The sequence below is a fragment of the Tympanuchus pallidicinctus genome, unplaced genomic scaffold (assembly GCF_026119805.1).
Source record: "Tympanuchus pallidicinctus isolate F22 unplaced genomic scaffold, pur_lepc_1.0 scaffold7, whole genome shotgun sequence".
In the NCBI taxonomy this organism is placed as follows: Eukaryota; Metazoa; Chordata; class Aves; order Galliformes; family Phasianidae; genus Tympanuchus; species Tympanuchus pallidicinctus.
The window spans coordinates 18,380,540-18,402,819 of NW_026294791.1; the positions used below are offsets into that span (position 1 = coordinate 18,380,540).

General features: G+C 34.2%; 1 protein-coding gene and 1 long non-coding RNA gene across 4 annotated transcripts in view; one reads left to right on the forward strand and one right to left on the reverse strand.

Moving 5' to 3' along the window:
- The window catches only part of COL11A1 (collagen type XI alpha 1 chain), a 133,585-nt gene that overhangs the window by 36,848 nt on the left and 74,457 nt on the right, over window positions 1–22,280 (reverse strand). For all 3 annotated transcript variants that reach the window (XM_052666497.1, XM_052666495.1, XM_052666496.1), the window contains exons 30-44: window positions 21,471–21,578; window positions 18,639–18,692; window positions 15,951–16,004; window positions 14,448–14,492; window positions 14,148–14,201; window positions 14,008–14,052; window positions 11,248–11,301; window positions 10,310–10,363; window positions 8,767–8,820; window positions 7,784–7,891; window positions 7,194–7,283; window positions 6,863–6,916; window positions 3,463–3,570; window positions 2,034–2,141; window positions 1,280–1,333 (exon numbers count right to left, since the gene is read on the reverse strand). In XM_052666497.1, the coding sequence (XP_052522457.1) occupies window positions 1,280–1,333; window positions 2,034–2,141; window positions 3,463–3,570; window positions 6,863–6,916; window positions 7,194–7,283; window positions 7,784–7,891; window positions 8,767–8,820; window positions 10,310–10,363; window positions 11,248–11,301; window positions 14,008–14,052; window positions 14,148–14,201; window positions 14,448–14,492; window positions 15,951–16,004; window positions 18,639–18,692; window positions 21,471–21,578 (1,044 nt within the window). The remainder of the gene's footprint in view (window positions 1–1,279; window positions 1,334–2,033; window positions 2,142–3,462; window positions 3,571–6,862; window positions 6,917–7,193; window positions 7,284–7,783; window positions 7,892–8,766; window positions 8,821–10,309; window positions 10,364–11,247; window positions 11,302–14,007; window positions 14,053–14,147; window positions 14,202–14,447; window positions 14,493–15,950; window positions 16,005–18,638; window positions 18,693–21,470; window positions 21,579–22,280) is intronic.
- On the forward strand, window positions 1,303–22,244 carry LOC128072574 (uncharacterized). Its single transcript, XR_008202359.1, has 7 exons — window positions 1,303–1,625; window positions 2,054–2,205; window positions 3,465–3,563; window positions 7,807–7,903; window positions 8,493–8,601; window positions 10,244–10,356; window positions 21,485–22,244. It is a non-coding gene; the product is annotated as an uncharacterized LOC128072574 (long non-coding RNA).

Sequence of the window (22,280 nt, forward strand, 5' to 3'; positions counted from 1 at the left end):
GATTATGCAAGAGTAATTTTAGTTCAGAAGCAGGGTTTTCCAAACAGCTTGGTTAGATGTAGGTTTTATGAATAAATGGGTTTTATAATAGAAGTGCATTCATATGTATAATATTGCATTCCTTGTGTAAATAGGGCATTGCAAGTAGTTTATTATAGCACTTGTGATATGATCTAATGCAATGGGATTGTGAAAAATACATACTCAGCACTGAAAACTGCAGAAGTCTTTCTTTCTCACATAAATAATTGAAAAAGACAGCCTTATCTTTAGAAATGAACAAAAGTAGAAAACCCTTGCCATTTTCTTGACATTTTATCTCCACATTTTTTTCTATAAAAATATAATAAAACTAAATTGCTTGAAGTTGTTTACATCTTCCCATAAAATATCATCTGATTTTATGGAAGCCATAAATTTGCTGTGGATTTCATAAGTAATCTACTTTTATGATACTGCATATATAGTTATAACAAGCAGAGTGTTTTCAAGATAGCAAATGTGCTTAGTTGTGAATAATTCTACGTTGTGTTCTGAGTTTTTCTACCTGAAAACCGGTGAAATAGAAGACTGAATTTTTGGCTAAGAAACAAAACAAAATCCTAATTTGATTCGTTTTGAATTTTAAAGTGGGAAAAGCTTGAAGGAGGAAGTGCTTGAACTGCAGCAGTGATTTTGAAATCCAAAACCAGCTCAAATTAAGTTATTAAAAGCCTAATTAGTCCCAAATTCACTACTGTGCCTATTGATACTTGAAAATTTGTATAAGGCATGGCATGTGGAGTCTTTACTGTTCTGAAATACTGAATAAGTTAAGTTCACTCTCCAATAATTAGATACTCTTTTTAAAAAATTAGCTGTATTAGTAGATTTTCTATTAAGTTGTTGTATTCTTTACTGTTATGGCTGAAAAAACAAAGTTGGGTGTGTTCACACAATCCAGACAGTTGATGTAAACACAGTAAGATAATGTGTTCATATTCTTGATCTCTCCCAGTACAAAGTGAACAAATTAAAATGATACTGGGAGAATGCTTAGGAATTAAATTTATCCGTTTACTTTTTAATGATTCTGGAAGCTCTAGGAACCTAACAAACACAATGCATTTTTATTTAGTATTTCTAATAACAGTGTTAAAACTCAATATTATTTTGAAGAAACATTTTTGAAATAGTTCTTTGTTTCTATTCACTAAGGTAGCAACACTATATGAGTAGTTTATGCACGAACACCTTTTATTTATGAAGAATGAAATGGGCAAAGGACTTTGCTACTCACGTTTTCTCCTTTGTCACCTTTACTACCTTTTTGACCCGGTTCACCAATTTCACCCTGTAATTGAAAGTTAGAAGTTAAAGTTCTTGTTTAGAATGGTCTCCTTCACACTTAGCTGACTCCAATATCACAGTACCTTTAAATGTTCCGTTTGATATGATTATTCTGTGTTTTATGTTGCAATTTCAACCATGAAGGCCTAAAGGAGGCAATTCTGCATCAATCAATAGTGTGTCATTTTAATCTGGCTATTGACTGTTCTACTGCAAAGGCCCCAAAGACCTGGCTTTGAAGTAAGAGTGGTACTCAGGTCTAAACAAAGGAGATTGTGTTCCTCTTGTCACCCTTGGTATGAACTTGTAACAAAAGTATTGTGATTTACAGACTTGCTTAACTGTATGTGACCAAATACTTTTTTCTCAGTGCAGTGTACAATATTTCAAAATTTCAGCATGATTCAACTTGCTAGGAAAACATGTCAGAAAACCTTACCTTATACAATAATAATAATAAAATTAAATTAAATCACAGAAAATACACTCTGTAGGGAAAATCACACTCATGCATTATAAAAACAAACCTCAAAGTCTTTACCTTTATACAATGCTGACTAACAGAACACTGCCGTATTTAATACAAATGATCCTAAAAGATGCTGTGTCCTGAATTCTGCCAAAAGTTAACAGAATATCTCTGCTGCTAACATATTTTTCTGACACTCTCAACCTATTACCAATGATTCTAAATTACTATTCACCTTGTCACCATCTTCTCCAGGAGAACCACTTGGACCAGCAGGACCAGGAAGTCCTACAGGACCTTGTACTCCATCACGTCCAGCTGGACCTTGAGGACCTTTTTCACCCTGGTTTTGAAGAAAAGGAAGTGATGCACATTATCAAAGGAGTTTAATTAAGCTTTCAGTGCAGGTAATTATATTAGCTATACAGCAATACAGTCCCAAATGCACCCAAAGGTGTTCTAAGACAGCACTAGGTCTTCTATGCAAGTGGAAGCTAGAAGCGGGAGTGAATTCAATGCTGCGCTCCTCACTTCCCTCCAGTCTCTTACAACTTCTAAAGAATAAGTTTACTAATATTCAGAATCATCATGGAAAATACAAAGATCATACTTCTTACTATGAGTCTGTTAAAAAAAATTATGTTTATGCATGCCACTGTAGCAACTGGATTACTAAATGGGTAAATTAATTCCAGATTAAAACTTAAAGATATCTTGTCCTAACTCAGACCTATAAGTGCATGCAGGATTACAACTGTAATACACATACATGTCCTCTAAAACCTTATCTCAAAAATAACTTCTTTCATGACAAATTTCAAGTAACAAAAGTCTTCGCTCTCAACAATTGCTGGCATTATGTTAGGTTTTTGTTTTTTTTCAGTGCTTTTTTTTTTTTTTTTTTTTCCCAATTCTTTTGTTGGTGATTATTTTATTTTTTCTTTGCTGTCCATAGAGTTCAAAATCATAATTTCATTTCAGGAAAGCATATTTTGGGATGTGAATAACTGAATTCAGGAAACTAAGGAAAATGATATTACCTGAATGTCTATAAAACTGAACTTATAAATAATTTAAATTATCTGGATTTTTCTCCAAGCCATATTAAATCCATTCGCGTATGATAATATAAATGAATGTGTATGTCTTAAGATTACTGCAAGTGGTTTCACACTATCAGAAATATTCTCTCAATGTATTCAATAAGAGAAACAAGACAATTTAAAATATTTGTTACAAAAACTTTTTGTTACAAAAGAAACAATATTAGAAATGAAAATAGCAGCATAAGATGATTATAATATATCAGGGATGAATACAACAAGACATTTAAAAAAAAACAGAAGGAAACAATAAATGCTAGAAAACATATCAGAAATTTATACCAAGTAGTAATGGAATCTGAGGACAAATATGCTTGTGCTTTAATGCAGAGTGTCTGTATATAAATTTTAATGAAAGACTGATTTGAGCATAATACTTACTAACTGTTGGGATAATAACAAGCTTAACACATCTTAGATGTTAGAGGGTATGGCAATAAATGTTTTACTATTTAATTAATTTCATACATTTAATAGGCAAATACTAATATGGTAAAAAGTAACACTCTGAAATGAAAACTCTGTGTTGTCACAGTTTTGTGTGTCTCTGTGGTTACTTACAGGAGCACCCTTCTCCCCTGCAGGGCCTGGAGGACCCTGAGGTCCAGGACGACCTGGTAGACCAATTGGACCAGCAGTGCCTGCTGCTCCACGTTCTCCTGGTGAGCCCTAGAAAAAAAGAAATGTTATAAGAGAATTCTGATTTAGCAGTGTTTTTCATGACCTTGGTCAACATTTCACATCTTTGACCAGCAGAGAAGATACCTGTACTATTCAGTGAGTAGTACCTGCTTTGCATTTTCTTTTCTCTTTTTTTTTTTTTTTTAATATCATTTTCTGTCTTTAAAAACAGAAACCAACCAGGAAAACAAACAAGCAAAAAAAAAAAAAACAACATAACCATCTGCAGAACAGAATGGAAGGCTTTGTATTTCTCTTATACAGACTATAAACTCATTAGTGACCTTGTTTTGTCTGACTTTCTGAGAAGAGATATGTAATTATAGCTTTTATATACATTATGTGGTTGTAGCAGTATTTTTTACTGATTGCTAACAAAATGCTCAACAAATGAACATCTCCATAAATGAAAAATGCTACAGACAGAGGAAGGTAGCTCAATGCTGATAATTGGGTAGCCTACAGGTGGCATATTTTGAGTTCAATTTGGGCATCCTATCCCTAAATGGGATACTGAAAAATGACTGTTTGACATTAGAAAGAGCCTTCTCCCATCAGCATTACACACAATAGTATGAGAAAGGAATAAAACAAACGTAAGGCAAAGACAGCAGACAAAAGAGCCATTAAAAAATAAACCATTAACAGCAAAACAAAACAGAAAAACTTGCTCTGGAGTGCATTCATGCACCTCTTTCTTTTGTCCAGATCCTTCTAAGCACAATAGTTGGCACACACAGTACTTGGAGCAATCATTTGTTTGGTATGCTCACAGATCTATGTACCAGCCAGACAGACCATATAACTGACTATATATGCTAGTTAGAAGCAATTGGTACTGGGGGGAACTGGAGGAAGATCACCCAATGGCATGAGTCCTCCTCCTATTACAAATGGCAGAAGAAGAATCCATTATAATTACACTTCTGCATGTACTGTCTGTTGGCTAAAAACAGATGCAAAAATATTTTAGGAATATTTGATCTTCACAGTCTGCTATAAACTGCTGAGGAAAAAAAAAACAACAAAATTATTGTGGTTTAATCATGGCGCTTGTAGATACACTAAAACTTGGAGTTAGGGGCATCTGTGCCTCTTATTCACTAGAAAACACTTTCAGGATAAGAAGTTAGTAATTACAGATGAAATAGGAAAAAAGCAAACCACCACTTTGGACTTATGAAATACTTTCAGGTCAACTTGGTGCTGTTTCTACCTCAACTGGCCTGTTTTTACTACAGTGAACTTAAAATGGTCAGAAAAAAATATTTTCCCTTTAAACCCTTTCCCTTTGCCTGCAATTCCAACCACATTTACTTCTCAAAAAAAAAAAAAAAAAAAGAAATTGGAAAAACAATATGCAAAAAGTTATGAGCTTCCTCCTTGACTCTTTCTATATTTAACTTAGCTGGAAATGCAGTCTCAAAAGGAATGAATTTGCGATGTGAAGCAGTTGGTACTGTACTCCTGATAACCATACTCAATATCTTTTGGAATAAACCTCAATCTCTGACACTGAACTCAAATTAGCTAGTATTGTTAGAATAGCTCCTGGAATTTCTCTATTAATTTATTTTCACATAAAAGGAATACAATTCACAAGTTCTGAGAAAGTTCCAGGATTTGAACCAAAACATGGGTAGTAGAACTAAAACAGTATCACATACATCCTGTAAGCAGAAAAACGGAGCATTTTAATTTAAATTCAAATATATGTATATCAGAATATAGACAACTGTTATGAAACAGGTTATATGTTTTTCCCTCACAGCCTTTCATGACACATATTTATGAGAAACTGTGATGGTATTGGCACATCTACTGTGTGAATATCCTGTCTGTGAAAGGGGAGTGTGCTGAAATGTCAAATATGCTTGCACTGTCTGGTTTCATTGCACCTAAGCTAACCAACTGCTTGAGTAGTTAGCCCAGCCTTGGGGCAATCCCTAACAGAAAATCATGACATGGCCTTTAGAGAATAGTTTGGTCTATGCTTTCCTGATATTTATTTCAACTTTTCTTCTAAACGTTCAGTTTCTTCATATGGAGTGGAGTGATAATCCTTCTTGACCCTCTGTGTTATCTTCCATTCCATTCCTACTTTAATAATTAGTCTTAAGAATTCACATACCAGGAATTGAGAAATTAAGAAATAAAGCTTAGTGTTCTACAGTAGATCTTTTCCAGTAGCAGATCTAGAGTCCAATAATATAGAAATAATCCAGAAGCACAAATTTTTATACTAAGTTGTTGGTTTTTTTTTTTTTTTCTGCCTGTTTAATGCTTTCTAATCTCAGAATCAGGTGTAGGGAAACATGAAAGCTTTTTTTTACTGAAAAACATAGACTTTCAGCTCCTCTGTTACTTTTTTGACCACCAGGAATAGCTGAGATGACATTTTTTTCACTTCATTTGCACAGAAATGAATTACATTTATGGATAACTGCATTGACAAGATAGTTGTCAAAATCTACATTTTTCAAAATCTAAATTTCTATTTGGAGATGAATGTAGTGTGGGCATCCAGTGCATCACTGTCATAAAAATAACAGAGAACAGGCAAGTTGAAGTAGGTATTCTACTTCAAATACCTTTCAGTGGATTCCTACCACAAGCTGCAGTGAAATAGGCAGCAGAGATGTAAAGAGTGAAAGCTGAAATAGGAAACAAAAATCTAAATGTAAACAACCGATGAGCACAGTACTGTGTAGTAAAAAATCTGCTCAAACTACTTAAGGGATAACAATTTACTGCTTTTGAGGAATAAGTGCATATCTGTTTTTCTCTCTGTCATAATCACAGAGTTAAAAAAAAAAACAAAAAACACAAGAAGTTGGCAAATATATATTTACACCTGTGTTGAGCCTAGAGTGTAGAGAAGGAGTGTTACTGTGTAACAAGTAGTTAAATTCTAATGAACTTTACATAGCTGTCAAGCAAACATAATTTGCAAGAGTTTCAATGTTTCTCTAGGTATGGTTCACACAAGAATTATGATAAAACCCAAGTCAGGAAAGTAATGGATGGTTTCCCATCATGTTCTAAAATTCCTAATAATTGCATTATGCATAATTTCTTTGAAGATTCATAACACAGTGTTTTCAGTAGGTCATTCTTACATTCTTGCATAATTTATTTTCCCTTGGATTTCAATGGGAAGTTTAGAATTACACATATTTTTTCCAAATCTAGATGTTTTTTATGTTTCTCATACTTTGAGAAAGTTCTTAAGCACATGTGATATTGTTTATACTTCCACACAATTATTATGTTTACTTACAATAGGGCCAGGTGGACCTTGTGGGCCTTCCCCTCCTTTTAGACCAGCGGGACCCTAAAAGATGAAAAAAATATTTACCTCTTACAATGGAAAATTCTAGTTATTTTTGCAACACATACAACAGGAAGAACACCAAAATCCAGAGAAACAACTGAATAGATTACTTTCTGGTTATATAGCCAGTGGTACTTAATGATGGATACTTGGTGAGTCTTCGCCTATTGCATTCATTTTTAGACATAACTGAAGGTTGCATGAATGAAGAGGATTCATCTATTGTTTTCATTTATTTAGAAACCATGTCAAATGTTTGTAGTGCTTGATATTGTACCTGTGCTCCTGGAAGGCCTCTTTCTCCAGGGAAACCACGAAGTCCTGCTGGTCCATCTTTCCCAGGAATACCTTGAGGACCTGGGTCACCCTTAAAATATATCACATTTTGATTGAACAGAATTGTTTGAAATGTGATTGTTTGTCATTAACTGAGTACTGAAAATTAAATACTAGGTCTTAAAGAAGATTATGTCCTCAGCTATTCATCTGCTAATTCTTTTATCTTTAATATTATCAATGAAATAGTTTATAAATATGGTTAAGTTTATAACAATTTTGCCAAAATATAGCATTAGTTATAGAATATAAATGGTGAAAAATATAGCCAGAAAAATCCATTGAAAAATAATATTCATTAAAAAGTTACAGTGTCCATTGAAAATGGAAGACTGAATTATATAGTAATTAGACAATTGATAGTTTTCTTTTGCCCCACTGGTGAAAAGTAAGCCAAGAGCTAAATTTGGTCAGTGAATTTCTACTATGTGAAATGTATCAATTATGATTTTATGCAGCATGTTTTACATGATAATTTGACATACAAGTATGTCATCAACATATGTGCCCCTTCCAAAAGCCCCATCATACCTTAGCACCTTCTTTTCCTGCAGCACCTGGGAGGCCTTGTTCACCTGGTGGGCCAGGAGGACCTGGATGACCTCTTTCACCAATTGGGCCAGTCTCACCAGTAGGACCCTAAGCACAAAGGTAAACCCCAGTCATCTCAAGGTTTTTAATGTCTAGAGGGGGCAGATTCTCAATATCCAGCTGTTCTGAGAGAGCATGGTTAGCATACATTCCTCACCTTTCCCTCCAGGCAAAACTGACTTACAAAATATTTTTGTCCTATAAAATAAATATTGCATTGCCTTTTGCCTGTAGACACGCCTGAACAGTTTCCACAGATTGAAATCTTGACCTTGCTCCTAGGCAATGAAGCTTAAAACACAGTGCATTTCCACACATGGGAGGAGGTTACAAAAGTATATGTATGGGAAATTCATGTACTGTGCTTGTCTTGAAACACTGCCTGTACTGTTTTTCTATATAACATGAATTGTAAGGTGAGAGAGTTGAAAGATACCTCTCTAGATGCACTAGTAGAAAACTTTCACTAAAGGAATTATCTATAAAAAACCCAGGCAATCCAAATGTCTGATTTTTCTGCAAATATGTAATATCAGATAAAATTGAACTTTGTTGGTAAAACAATCCACAATCTAAAAGTGATTGAGATTTGATCTCTGACAAGAATGTCACATAATACAATTGTTCTTTATAAATTATTTTGCATTAGAAATCTCACTTCACATTCTTGACTTCTGCTTCATGATGACATCAAGAATACACACACAAAAATAGAAGTACAAAAATAATCTCAACATTCATGTTTCATGGAACTATTGGTAAGTACTAAGTATAACTTTGTTATGAATAATTTGACACCAAAGTAAAGATAATCATTGATATATTTCTTTTAATACAACAAATATAACTGCCCTCTGCATTAGTTATAATATAACCATTAAAAATCAACTTTATAAAGTTAAGTATGAAATTAAATGATGTACCTGAGGGCCAACAACCCCACCAGGACCAGGAGGGCCAGTTTTTCCTTGAAATCCCTGTGAAATAATCATAGAATACTATGTTACCTGGGAAAATATATAGAAGAGCCAAATTCTTATCTGTTCTGAAGAGGAGAAAGAGAAATTCCATGTCATAAGTTCTTCTCTTCAGAAAATAAAAATGAGATATTCTGGTTTTCCAGAATATGCTTACAAGTGAAGGACTGATTAAATTTTCTTAGCTCTTAGTTCCAGCTGATATGAGTTAGTGCAGTAGTAAAATTTCCATTCAGGTTTACAGATCTCTCTAGGTGAACTTGATTAGGCGATGCAGCTGAATGACAACTGAAAATACATTTTTACATATGTACATCATGAATCATAAACCCAGATACATAAATATTTTTTTAAAAAAATGCTTTTTAAAGAAAGGCATAGAAGGTGGATTAAATTGGACGGGCCTTAGAAGGACCCAGTTTGGGGTACACTGCAGACTTTCTGCAGCACGTGCTTTGAATATGAGGTTCACACAGATGACTACTGCATTGTGCTCCTGTTTGGCTCTGCTCGTGGCTGCTCTTTCTCAAACCTCACATGCCATCAGCTAGCTCATACAGAATGTCCAGTTCTGGGCTCCTCAGTTCAAGAAAGACAGGGAATTTGTAGAGAGAGTCCAGTGGAGAACCACAGAGATTACTAGGGGTCTGGATCATTTCTCTAATGAGGAAAGGCTGAGAGAACTGGAACTGTTCAGTCTGGAGAAGACTGAAAGGAGATCTTATAAATGTTTATAAATATCTAATGGGCAGGAGTCAAGTTGATGGGGCCAAGGCTATTTTTGGTGGTGCCCAGTGACAGGAGAAGGGGCACAAACTAGAACATAGGAAGTTTCATATAAATACAAGGAAAAGCTTTGAGGGTTTGAGAGTCCTGGAACAAGCTGCCTAGAGAGGTTCTGGTTCCCCTTCTCTGGAGATATTGAAAACCCATCTGGACGCTTTCCTGTGCAACTACTTTAGAGAACCTGCTTTAGCAGGGGGATCAGATGAGATGATTTACAGAGGTTCCTTCCACCCTTATGATTCTGTGATTCTGTGTGTAATTACTGCTGTATCACAACCAGGGGTCTCTGCCTAAAAGCCTGTATCTTTCTCTTACCATCCCCACCTGTGTAAAAAAAAAAAGGTATCATTTGGCCCATATTTCTTAGAAATTTCTCATCATGCCTCAAGGCACAGTCTCACTTCACTAATTCTGAGATATGAGTGTTTGAGTATTAATTTTTACTACTTCTGTTGACTAGTTAAGCACATTCTGATGTTACCGACTGATCAGAGGAAGGAGTAATCTCACCTTCATAGTATGGAAACAAAACAAAAATTTCTTATGTCTAACCTACTGTACCAGTAGATAACTGCCATTATATTATCTCCCAGTCCCAACCTCCTTCCCTTTTCTCTGTTGCTTCTATTTTTTTTAGTTTTGGTCACACTATTCTGACTTCAAGAGGTTTACAACAGCATCACAGTAAAGCTCATGTACTTACAGTCTCACCCCGCTGTCCTGGATGTCCAGGCAAGCCATCTTTACCAGGTGGGCCCTGAAGTTGTAAAATACATTAAAAAAGTAATTTCTTCACCATTCTTAATATTGAAATAAGTGTATAGTTAGCTGCAGGAATCTCTGATGTCTTTTATTTTAAACTAGTCTTTAGCTGCACAGTTTTTAGCTATTGTTTTAACGATACATTTTCCTTGTGTCCTTCCTGATGCATATTAACGGTTCCTTGGAGAGTGACTGCTGGGATGTCAAATACATGAGTTTTCAAAATGGATTTCAATAAATTCAGAGATTTTGGAAATATTTCTTTTCCATTTTTCTTTGACTAATGACTCAGTTAAGAAAAACACTACAGATTATGGGAGTATTTTACAAATTTCAGTTTTTGGCAGTGGCAGTAAAAGTAGGAAATACATGCATAAAAAAACAACAGGTGGTTTGATACTTTTGTACTTAATACAAGTGTGCAAAAGCACACTAGAAAAGCAGTTTGATTAGTTTAGGCTGCAGCTTACGTGTACAAATATTTCTACACATTTCTGATTCTATTGAATGTCTCCTTCCTCTTTATTTTTTTCTCAGTGAATCAACTGTTAAAAGGACATATATATTACTGTATTAGAATTTTGCTTAAATTCAGCTTGTCAGCTACCCAGACTTTGGCATCAAGATACTTGAGGATTTCCAGTTGGCATATTGTGCTGAATGTCATGTGTGCTGCACTGATGATGTCTGAATTATCACTTTGAATATGTCAGTTCTTGTCATAGACTTAAAAGTCCATAACCATCAAGGAAATTTGTATGTTTGTAGTCTAGACATAAACCATCTCTTAAAAAAAAGTCTTAAAATACTACCTTCAGAAACATTGTATGAAAGATAATATTCTTGTTAATGTACCTACTTAATTTAAAAGATACTCACTGGGGGTCCCTTTGGTCCAGGAAATCCAACAGGTCCTTGAGGCCCTTGTGGTCCCTAGTATATAAGGAAGCAAACAGTTAAAATTTTACTTCAGCTGCCACAATAATGGACTGAAAAGTTTGCTTCAATTATAAAATATATAAACTCTGTAGATAATATATCCTTGTAAGTCTCAAGCCTCATCTACGTTGTTATAAACATTGGTACAACAATTCACACTAACAGACTGAAAAGAAGACCATTTCTGTAGGAATGCAATTAGAAAAAAAAACAATTTTGAAGTATTTCTATCAAATCCCTGAAATAGTGGATAATAACGATGAGTAAGGAACACTGTTTTCTGTGTTTCATAAAGTATGGGAATTCATTCATAGTTTGGTGATCTGCATTAACAGAATAGATGAATAGATGAATAGATGAATAGATGAATAGATGAATAGATGAATATTCATCTTTGGCAGTTTCTGCAGTTTGGTAATATTTCAAGCAACTTTGATAACAATGCAAATTTTCAAACAGAATAAACTTTCCAAGTTACTAGGGAGAATGAAAAACATTCATGATTTCATGAAGAGTAGTGGAGATGGTTAAAAAAAATGTGATGCATGAAAATTTTATTTCTATAGTTTTGTATATACATATATATAGAAAGAGAAAAAATTTTCTTGCAGCATTGTTTCACAAATCTTGTGAAAGATGATGATATGTGTGTATTATGTATGATATACTGTGTATTACACATATGCACATACATGTATGTCCACAAAGATCTGTGAACATAGATCTATGCACCTACATATTTACACAAAGTGCTAGCTTACTGTTTCTAAAATTGTTATCAAACAATACAGAGGCTAACTCTTAAAATTCATTGCTGATATGTTCAAAGGGACTGCATCAGAAGAAGACTTATTAGAAGACTTTTTGTTGCTTAGTTTTTAATGTGCTGTCAAAGATTAGCTACCTGAAATACCTTATTTATTCTGTACTGTTCCACAGCTGAGCTGTGTATACTAATCATACAGTGCAACCCTTATCCTACTCTTGGTATAAAATATGTGGCTTTTTAAAGTGTCAGCTGTCAAAATATGTTAGAAGTGTTGCTTTGAAGTTTGAAGCAAAGGATCATAAGCAGGAAGCCACATCACCCAAATTACGCTACCTTTTAGTTCATTTGATAAAGTAGTGGCTACTTCTGAGTTCATTAGAGTACAGAGCATGACTGCCAGAGCATGACAGCCTCCTGAAGTAGATGAAGCAGTATGCAAATGTAGCTGAAGAAGAGGTCACTTGTGCCCAACCTGGAGATTTGTCCTTACGTGAATCTTATAGAGTAATATTAAATCCGAGTTAACTAAGTGCAAAGCAAAGGAGGAAATCTTTGTGATGTTACTACGCTCTCTTCCTCATAAGTTCCCACTGTATTTTGACTCTCATATCTTGAGCCTTTTTAATGAAAGAAGATTTCCATTTTGTTTTTTATTGACAAAATGTCTTGCAGATTTCAAGTTGGTATAATGATGGATTATGTAAGAAATAGCACTAGAAAACTAACATCATGTTATCAAAATTACCTTTTCTTTTTGTCATTGAATTTCATTTTAGCAGTAGCCAGACAAAACAGATTGTTTAATATTTACATGTCTGGTACCTGGAATAGCCTCAGCTGAGTAGAAATGACAGTTTTAGTCCTTGGCTGACATTCATCCCTATTGGAAAGCAAACAGATAGCACACGCTTAAATTACATAAGTGATATCATATGTGGGGCTCTGTGATAACTTCATCTTTTTGCTCGAATCAGTTTATCTCCAGGGATGCCTTCATGTAAGATGACCTGCTCACTGTTTTCAGTCCCTCTCCTGTTCCTTTTCCTTATAACCTCTTGGAGTTATCAGTAAGCCCCTTAATCACTAGGCTCTGCTCTTCAGCTCCTGGTAGCCTGCCTCAGCCTGCCTCCACAGTGTTAGACAACATAGACTTCCTTTTTTGGACTATGCCTAATTCTGATTTATCTAGCCCACTACTTAACTCATTCCTCCTTTGAATCTCAGCTTCCTACCCCTGTCTCTTCCTTCAGACATCATTCTTGTTTCACTAAAACTTGCTACTTATTCTTGCCACCAATGTTCCACTTAATACTTTGTCATTTGCTTAATATACACACAGGTAGAAATCTAATTTATTAATATTGTTTTTCTATTTGCCGTTGTGTAATGGACTGATCGCATATATATTTTTTCCACTGATAAGAGTAGTAAGAAGAAAACTTTATGTTAGCATGCACAGAAGGATTTCTCAAGGATGCAGGAAGTAGTTTGAAGGAAATTGTTAGTTGATCAGAACTAAAAAAACATCAGCTGTTTCAACAAAGAATCTTCTAGAAACTAGCGATGGCTTGAGTGATTTGTAAATCTCATAAACAAGTGGTGTGCTACAGTAAAAAGGGCATTCTTAAGACCAGAGACTTGCAAAGTCCAATTGTAACTGCATGAATATATTGCAAAGTGTATATGAATTCTCTGCATCTTATTTATAAAAATTATGCTTGAAGAAGCTTTCAGCTAACTTGAGCTTACCCATTCCTAAATTTATGAAAAGCAACATCGTTAGAATTGAAATTTTGTTTGTTCTGGTTAGTCTGATCAAAGAAAGGCAAATAGATGAGAGGGAGAACTAAAAATAAATTGATTCTCCCACCACCAAACCACACTCTTATATAGCAGGAAAGACACCATGCATATAAATAACTTTCACGCACCCTTTCACCTGGAGGGCCAGGCGGACCATCATTGCCTGAAGTACCCTGAAAAAGAACAACAGTGTGTTCAAAGATGAAACCTCCATTTTCTTTAAAAGAAACAGCCTGCAGCTGATTTGTATAATGTGGCTGACAATTACCTTTGGACCTGGTTTGCCTGTGGGGCCTCTTGGACCTCTTGAACCTCTTGGACCCTGTCAAATAAAATTTAAAATTAAAAAAGACGGAATCACAGAATCACCAATGTTGGAAAATACCTCTAAGATCATCCAGTCCATTCATCCACTTATCACCAATGTTTCCTACTAAACTGTGATCCTCCATACAACATCTAAAGTTAGTAATTGTTGAATACTGTAACAAATTCAAATCAAAATCATTTTTCACGCTATGGTAATTAATACAGAAAAACCTCTGTGTTGCAAAGCAACAGTACATACTGTTGGTCCTCGCTGTCCTCTGGGGCCTGGTTTGCCATGTAATCCCTGTGAAGAAAGTACAGAATTAATACAGAATAATATACAGTATAGTAATACTAGCCCTTATTTTTTTTGCTTTATTATATTTCTATGTATAACCAGTAGATTCCTTTCCTTAGGCTCAGTGTTAGGTTAGAATTTGTATGTATTCTAATGAAAGGAAGATTAAAGTTCTGGACAATATTCCAGTAGAAAAAGGAACTTGAATGGTACTTTATAATTTCTTTATATCTTTATAAATATAAATCTTTATAATTGGGACAATGACTATCTTACTAGCATATCACATACTAGTGTATACCTTTAAGCAAAATTAATGATAATGCCTGCTTTACATTAAAAAAAAAAAAAGCACATATTCTTGTATTATTGGTGAAAAACCTTACACTGAAGTATACGTGCAGTTCGGTGGTGTTAATAGCTTTACGAAGATTTGATAATTGATCAACATAATTATACTTTTATAATTTTAAATCTGCTCTTTGATGTGTTATTATTTACTTTTTTGTTTGCTGGTTTGTTTTTGATCTGATATCCTGATTTAGTAGTCATGTCTCATTTAAACCAACAGGGATGAAAGGAACATTGCTTTGCTTCTTTCCTCTGTTCATAACATCATATTCTAACTAAAATAATACAAGAACAATCTAAAGAATACAAAAGCAATGTAAATGCAATTAGTTTTTTCTTCTATTTCATCTTAAAATCATGAATTTCTCCTTTTCATGCTGCAAATTAAAATAGACTATTAAGAACAATATTAATAAACATTACTTTAGTTTGACTTAAGTCGATCATCTTTACAAATTTTTATCCGTTCTCTCACTTCTGCAAATTTCATCAGCCTTCTAGAAACATATTCAGCTTTATTCTGTTGAGCTTTAGAGTCAGCAATACAGTTGCCTGTATATCATATATCATTTTAAGTTTGAAGAAGGCGAATAATGGATTTTCCCTCACAAAGCAGCAAAATCTGTAATTTTGTATCTCTTTGGTAGTAGTGTATGTTCATTATCTTGTTTGTTATATTTTACATTTTCAAATCTCAGACTATAAGGAAGCTTGTGGTAAATCTGAATACTTATGAAATAGAAGTTGAATTCCCTTGAGGGTAAACTGAATCATAGCAAGTCAATGAACGCGACACAGGAAAACACAGTCCTTGCCAGATCACTCAGCTGTACTGTCAAATCAGATGCTCAGCAAAGGCAGTATGTTTCCTGCGTTTCAAACTTATAATTGTGGTAGCGTATTCAACGAAAAGTATCTGAGCTCCTGTATGCTTAGATTAACACTTTCAAGAATGAGAACTAATGACTGAGTATGTTCTGTTTTACATAACTGTCAAAGGTCATCTCAAATGTAAAAAGCCTGTTTTTATAGTTCCTTGGATAGCAGCTTCAGTGAATTCCCATAGCACAGAGTACCAAAAGGTAACTGTCATGCAAGACATAATTATCTTACCCTTGCGCCTTTCTCTCCATTGGCACCTGGAAATCCTGGGAAACCAGTTGAACCCTACATAAAAAATCAACGCAATTATCATTAAACATTAATTGAAAAAACTGTAGTATAGCCAGCATTTAATTTATATATAAAGCATAACTCCAAAATGATGCACATTTTACATCATGTCAAACTTGCAAGTGTGACAGCACTAACAGACAGCTGTAAATTAACTTACCATCCATGTTAAGTCCAGAATGTATTAAAAAAATCAATGTATGGAATGAACATTATTTTTCACCTTAGGTATTATTCATTAAATCTGCACCAGGATCATTATCAGTCCACTAGAAATAACTGCAATTGTATCATAACAAAGTGAAACAAGGCCTTGTCTCTCACAGTAAAATAATTATTTTACAACAAAACTGCATGTAACGTAGTTGTAAGTGTTGCCACTTCTCAACAGCAGTTAGTCCATTGAGCTGAAAATATATGACCTCTGGTCATTCACTGTAAACTGACCAGTGGAAAGTTTCATTTAACTGATGCAATTTGTTCTTGTGGCCATACGCTTGTCTAGGATGCAGAATTTATGTGTAGATTATCTGACTTGGTTCTATGCATGGCAACTACTCCCAGGAGCTATTCCTGCTTCTCCTTTTTCACTGATTTTTTCCTGCTTACTGCCACCAAATCTGAACAGAGCTATTTTCTTCTTGATTTCTAGTATACAGGTCCAAAGGAAGAGGAGACTTGTTAGCTGCCAAGGTGTTAATTTTTCATAAGGCAGTTAGGGCAGAAGAGTTGACAGACTTGGTAAAATATACTTTTACTGAAGATGAAAAATCAAAGCAGTGTTTGGTTTCATCAGTCACTCAAACTACTGGTCAAACTCCTTACTGTGATATTCCTGTGATATCTGTACAGCTAGTTAGTATTTTAGTGGCAAAGAAAATGCATATAACAAAAACTTTAAATAGAAGTTCTTTCTGCTCTTTGAAATTTCAGTGAATAATCATTTCTTCTTCTTTTAATTCATCTTATGTTGCACAATTATGCATTAATGAATTCGGGAACAATACATCAATGATGGTGACTAATGAAAATCTGACTGATAAATCACTGGTACAGTTTTCTTCCATCTCTCCCTCTCTTCCTCTCAGTTCTTCACCATTTTAAAAGTGAATGAAATTGCAAAAATTTTGTTCTGTGAAGCTCAAGTATATTCTTTGTAATTAAAAGGCTGAGAGGAAAAAAACAACTTTAATGACTGGACACTAATAGATATGACTTGGGCATAAATATATATAAAATACTTTTTGCATTTGAGCTAATAAAAAAGGAACGGCAGAAGTAAAAACATATTGTGAAAATTATCAATTTATAACAGTACAAGGAAAAACAAGTAAATTACAACAAAAAGAGTAACATAAACCTCAACAATATTGGAACAAGACTTTTTAGACTAATATATTCTTCTAATATATTAGAATATATAATATATTCTTCTACAGTTACTTTTTTTCTCTCTCTCCCTATCCTTTATGTTGACTTTAACTGGACTGTGACTAAGTTACAAAACAATTCTTCAGTGAGTTGATGCATTTTAGCTGTCTTTTTTTTTTTCTTTTTTTGAAGTTTAAGCGATAAATTAGAAGAGCAAACAGTGAATGTAGCTTGAGAACTATATTCCATTTTAATGCAATGAAATGAAAATTTAATGTAATGCAATTCTTGAGTAAGTCTGCTGAAAAAAGTATCAGTCAGTTTTTATTTGAAGTGTTACATCACTTTTGTTCTTAGAACTGAATAATGCAAAACGTCTTTGATCTCAGACTTTTCAAAAGACAGTTCAAAAGAAGAACAAAAAGAGACACTGAAATCTTAGACATTTGATTTAAGAAGTAGGAGGGAAAAAAACATGTTTGTCAAGGTGAATTGTCTTCATAAATACTTTCCTGAGATGGTTCTGATATTTTTTTTGTTAACATAGAGTGTTCAGTGAATAAGCACTCTTCAGTTAGTTCATCCGTTTGACAGAAAAGGACAAAATGTAGGCCAGAGTCAGAAAAAAAACAAGCTAAGCTTTGCTTAGGCAGCCGGGTAGTTGTTGTTCTGCCAAAAAAGCATAGTTTCAAGTTGGAAGATGAAAATAGATCCCAAATTAGAAAAAAGTTGAGGATTTTACTGCAGACTGATTGTTCAGTTATGTAGGAAGGGGAAAGAGATTCTTCTTATGATGCTGTCCCAGATGACTCATCTTTAAGATGGTCTGGAGATGCAATGTCTCCCTCATTGCCTTCTCTACACTGGGAAATGTCTGTAGAATAATGTTTTATTATTCTATCTCTTCTTCTTAATAAGAAGAGGCAGTAATGACACAAATTGAATCCTTGCATCACACTGAAAATTACCATCACTTTCAGCATCCGTCTTAATCTGACTATAGTGCTTATTCTCTTTCAAACATATAAGTCATTTCTTTTTTGATATAATTTAATGCATGCCAGTCTGGAGTTAACACAAATTATAACTCAGAGAATGGCAAAAGTTTGAAAGCAGTATATTCAATAAGAAATTTAATGTTCCTTGAAGAGCCAGCCTTACAGATCCAAGATTTTCTAAGACTTTACTTCAGATAATGATTATCAAGAAAGAAAATGTGAAAAACAGTGTAGGATTTACAGTTTATATACAGCTCACCTTTGGACCTTGTCTTCCTGGATATCCTGGCAATCCAGGTACACCAAGCTTGCCCTGTAATAATAAGACAGTGCTTAATTTTAGTTTAATATTTTCCTTAGTATTTCAGCAAACTTTTATGGAAAGTGTTTTTTCCACAACTTAGAGAGTTGACATTTTATGGAATATAAATGAAATAATTTTCTCATTTGAACAACTCATTATCAGTGGGCTTAGTTCCCCAAATCTAAATAAATATCTTACTCTAGTGAATGAGTTCAACAAAACCAGTACCCCTTCGTTGTGGGATGTGGTCATGGAAGTATTAATATTCTTTAAGAAATCAAGGTATTAGGAGATTGTAAAGAAGAAGAAATTATTTTTGCTATGATGGCTTCTTTGTTTTCCATAAGTTTTTCATAAATAGGCATTTGAATGATCAACTTTTTTAATCACAGGTAATCTGTTTATGACTATGGTAAATCATACTCTACTATTTGCAGGCAATAGATATATTAGCAAATATGGCCACCTTGCTATGTTCTGAAAAGAGAACAGGATGAACAGTTTGATCAGCACTGACCTTACCCATTTCTAGAAATGAAATACTGTACCCCGTGGAGTTGATCTTTTCAGATATTTAGAAAACAAGTGATGGCTTGCTGCTTTCAAAGGCAGGGGAAAGCAGTTTCAACATTTAAGAGATGGAAACTCTGGGGAAGAATTTGACTGTTCTAAACACTGATCATGTTCCAGGCTGTTACATTTTGGAGAAGATTTAAATGGAAAAGATATGATTATGCTATATAATATGGTATTCAGTAGTACTGGAAAAGATGAAGGAAGTACGTGTATGTGGAAGGGAATTTGCCAAAATAAATCTACTTATTCTTAAAAAATAGAGCACATGAATAAAGATGTTGTGCATTATCATATTCATGGCAGCACAGAGGTCTGGCTGAGACATTATTAAAGAAGAATTCTTTCTTCAGTTTATAAAAATAGACATAATGCTACCAGTTATAAGCCACTCTGAAAGAAGCAGCATGCCTTACAATGATTGAACTCTAAAACACTGCATCAAGTTCTGCTAAATTCAGTGAAAGTTTTGTCTTTTATGACTGAGTAAGGCCCAGCCACCTAGGTTCTAGGTGTGACATGGATACTTTTTGGTTCTAAACTCCTTTCTGATATATTGCTTTTTTTTTTTGACACACTACTTGGCATTTCCTTGACTAAGCCAATGCAGTCCTAACAATATGGGAGTTTTCTTATCATGCAATCAGCTGAATGCGGAGAAGAGGCTACCTGTTATTTTCATTACTACAGAAGAACAGTGCTTTTGCATAAAATAAAGGAAAGGAACAGGACACTGACAGTTACTCATAGAGGCTTTTCCCTAATATTGTGATGAGATTTAAGAGTTGACAAATATTATTCCAGTCTTTGTTCTAAAATAAATATTACAGGATCAACCACATATCATTTTTCCCTGGCCTAATGTATTCTGGCAAATTATCCACAGAATATTGACAGAAGATGTTTTACTTTCAATGGGAAATGAAAGGAATAAATATTTGTATTTGTGTTTCTTTTTTTTTATGTTTTTGATTCATGACCTTGCTAACAGCTGTTGAGATATCTTGCAAATCTGTGAAGATTAATTCATAAATAGTTCCCCATAGCTGGGGAAAGCCGAAAATTATTCTTTTTTTGAGTGATTGAACTAAGCTTTTGGACAAATTCTTTTATAAGAACTTGTAAACACCAGACTCAAATTGTAATTTTAACCTCTTGCTGATCTATAATGACGTATTTGTAAAAAGAAGTAACTGAATGAAAAGAGAGTTTTTTCCAAGTTTGCAGAATACATCCTGTTCTTCCCTGAAAACTCCTAAAAACCCTGTTAATTTTTAATTAGTATCACATTTAAGACTTCAGTCTTTACTACTAGAATGATAGTTGGATAAATAGATGGATAGATAAATAGATACATACATACATAATTAATGTATGTCAAATATAATGTTGGAAAAGTACTAGCTGTTCTTATTTTGAAGACAGAGAAACTAAGAACTGTAAACTCTACCTCCTGTCCTATTTATTTTCAAGATACAACCAGCAATAAAACCTCAGTTAATAAAAAAATACTAAATGGAAATATTTTCATCAGCATCTTCTCACAATATACATAATTCTGACCCATTTTTTTGCTTATTTTAATCATTCTTTCCCAGGTTTCCCAAATGCCACAATCTCTTTACAGATGCTTTCAGTAAAATACATGTACCTTCTTCAGTCTCCTTTCCTCTTCTATTTCCATTGCAAGTGTATTTTGGTGAGGCCAGCATTACTCAAGTATTTGTGCTTATCTCTCTGCTTGTTCTCCTCGATATTTCATTTCCCTATTCTTTACTCAGTCTTCCCTCTAAGCATTATGTTTCACTTTTACCAAACTTGTTTTGGGTTTCTGTTCAGGATATACTTTCTGTTTAAACCAATCTTCATATGAAAATTTATAATTATATGGCAATGAATATTAAGTCGTTCTCTTGCATCTCCTCTTTCTCCTTTGTGCCCAAGTATTTCCTCTGCATTGTGTTTTTCTTGATGTACATGTATGTAATTTAGGATTGTTCTGCTTTGTCTGCCAATTAAGTGCTATAATGTTGTTTTGCAACTTGCAAAGTATTGATTTCCCAATACATGATCAAATATGAACTCCAGTGACCTGCTTTAGTAGTGTTTTATAAAAACTACTGTTAGGTAGCCTAAGATCTTGCAGATCTTTTTCTGTGTCTTTTTAGTGATGAAGATCACAGGCTCCATCTACTTTATGAGGTAGTTACTGACCTTTTCCCCAGCAGGACCAGCAGCACCTGGGTCCCCAGATGGACCTGCTCGACCTTTTGGACCTTCTGGACCATCTTCTCCTCTTGGGCCAGGTTGACCAACTTCTCCCTGAAATACAACGTTATATAAATGAGCAGCAATTGACTGTGTGCATACATTAGCAAGGCTACCAACAAATACTTGAAAATAATTTTTCAGTAAACATAAATGGAGATTAAGAAAATGCCACCACTCATGTTCTTATATAAATACAAAAACATGTAAACTGAACTGTACTTGTGCAAGGGTTAGAGGCCACTGTCCTTGTCTGAAGAGAGCTGTGTTTTGAAACTGCTTTCCAATTTCATAGGAATTTTAATGAATTCCAGTAATTACTACACATATTCTTGTGAAAGCACTCTCATGGTCCGTATTAGAATAATTTTTGTATCCAAGAAGTTAAATAGATACCATTATCACAGTTACTTAAGTATACAGATAACAGATACAGGCCAGTAGCCTTTTGTAATAAGTTTTTTTTAAATTGTCTCTGCAACATTTCCTCTGACAGAAGCATCTATTGTGATAAAGTACATTTTGGTAGAGATAATATAAGCTACTATTAGGTTGAAATGGAAATATCCTTGTTCAGAATAAATTATCTTCTTCAGGCAGTATTGCATCTTGGTATCTTGAAAAGGAGACTCCCTAGGAAGTTCAATGAAAAGGATATCAAAGATTGACACTCGCTTCTTCTTTCTAACTGTGCCATTGCTGATTCATGAGATCTAGACTTGCTCAAATCTGTGTTTGTGCAGGGAACAGAAACAA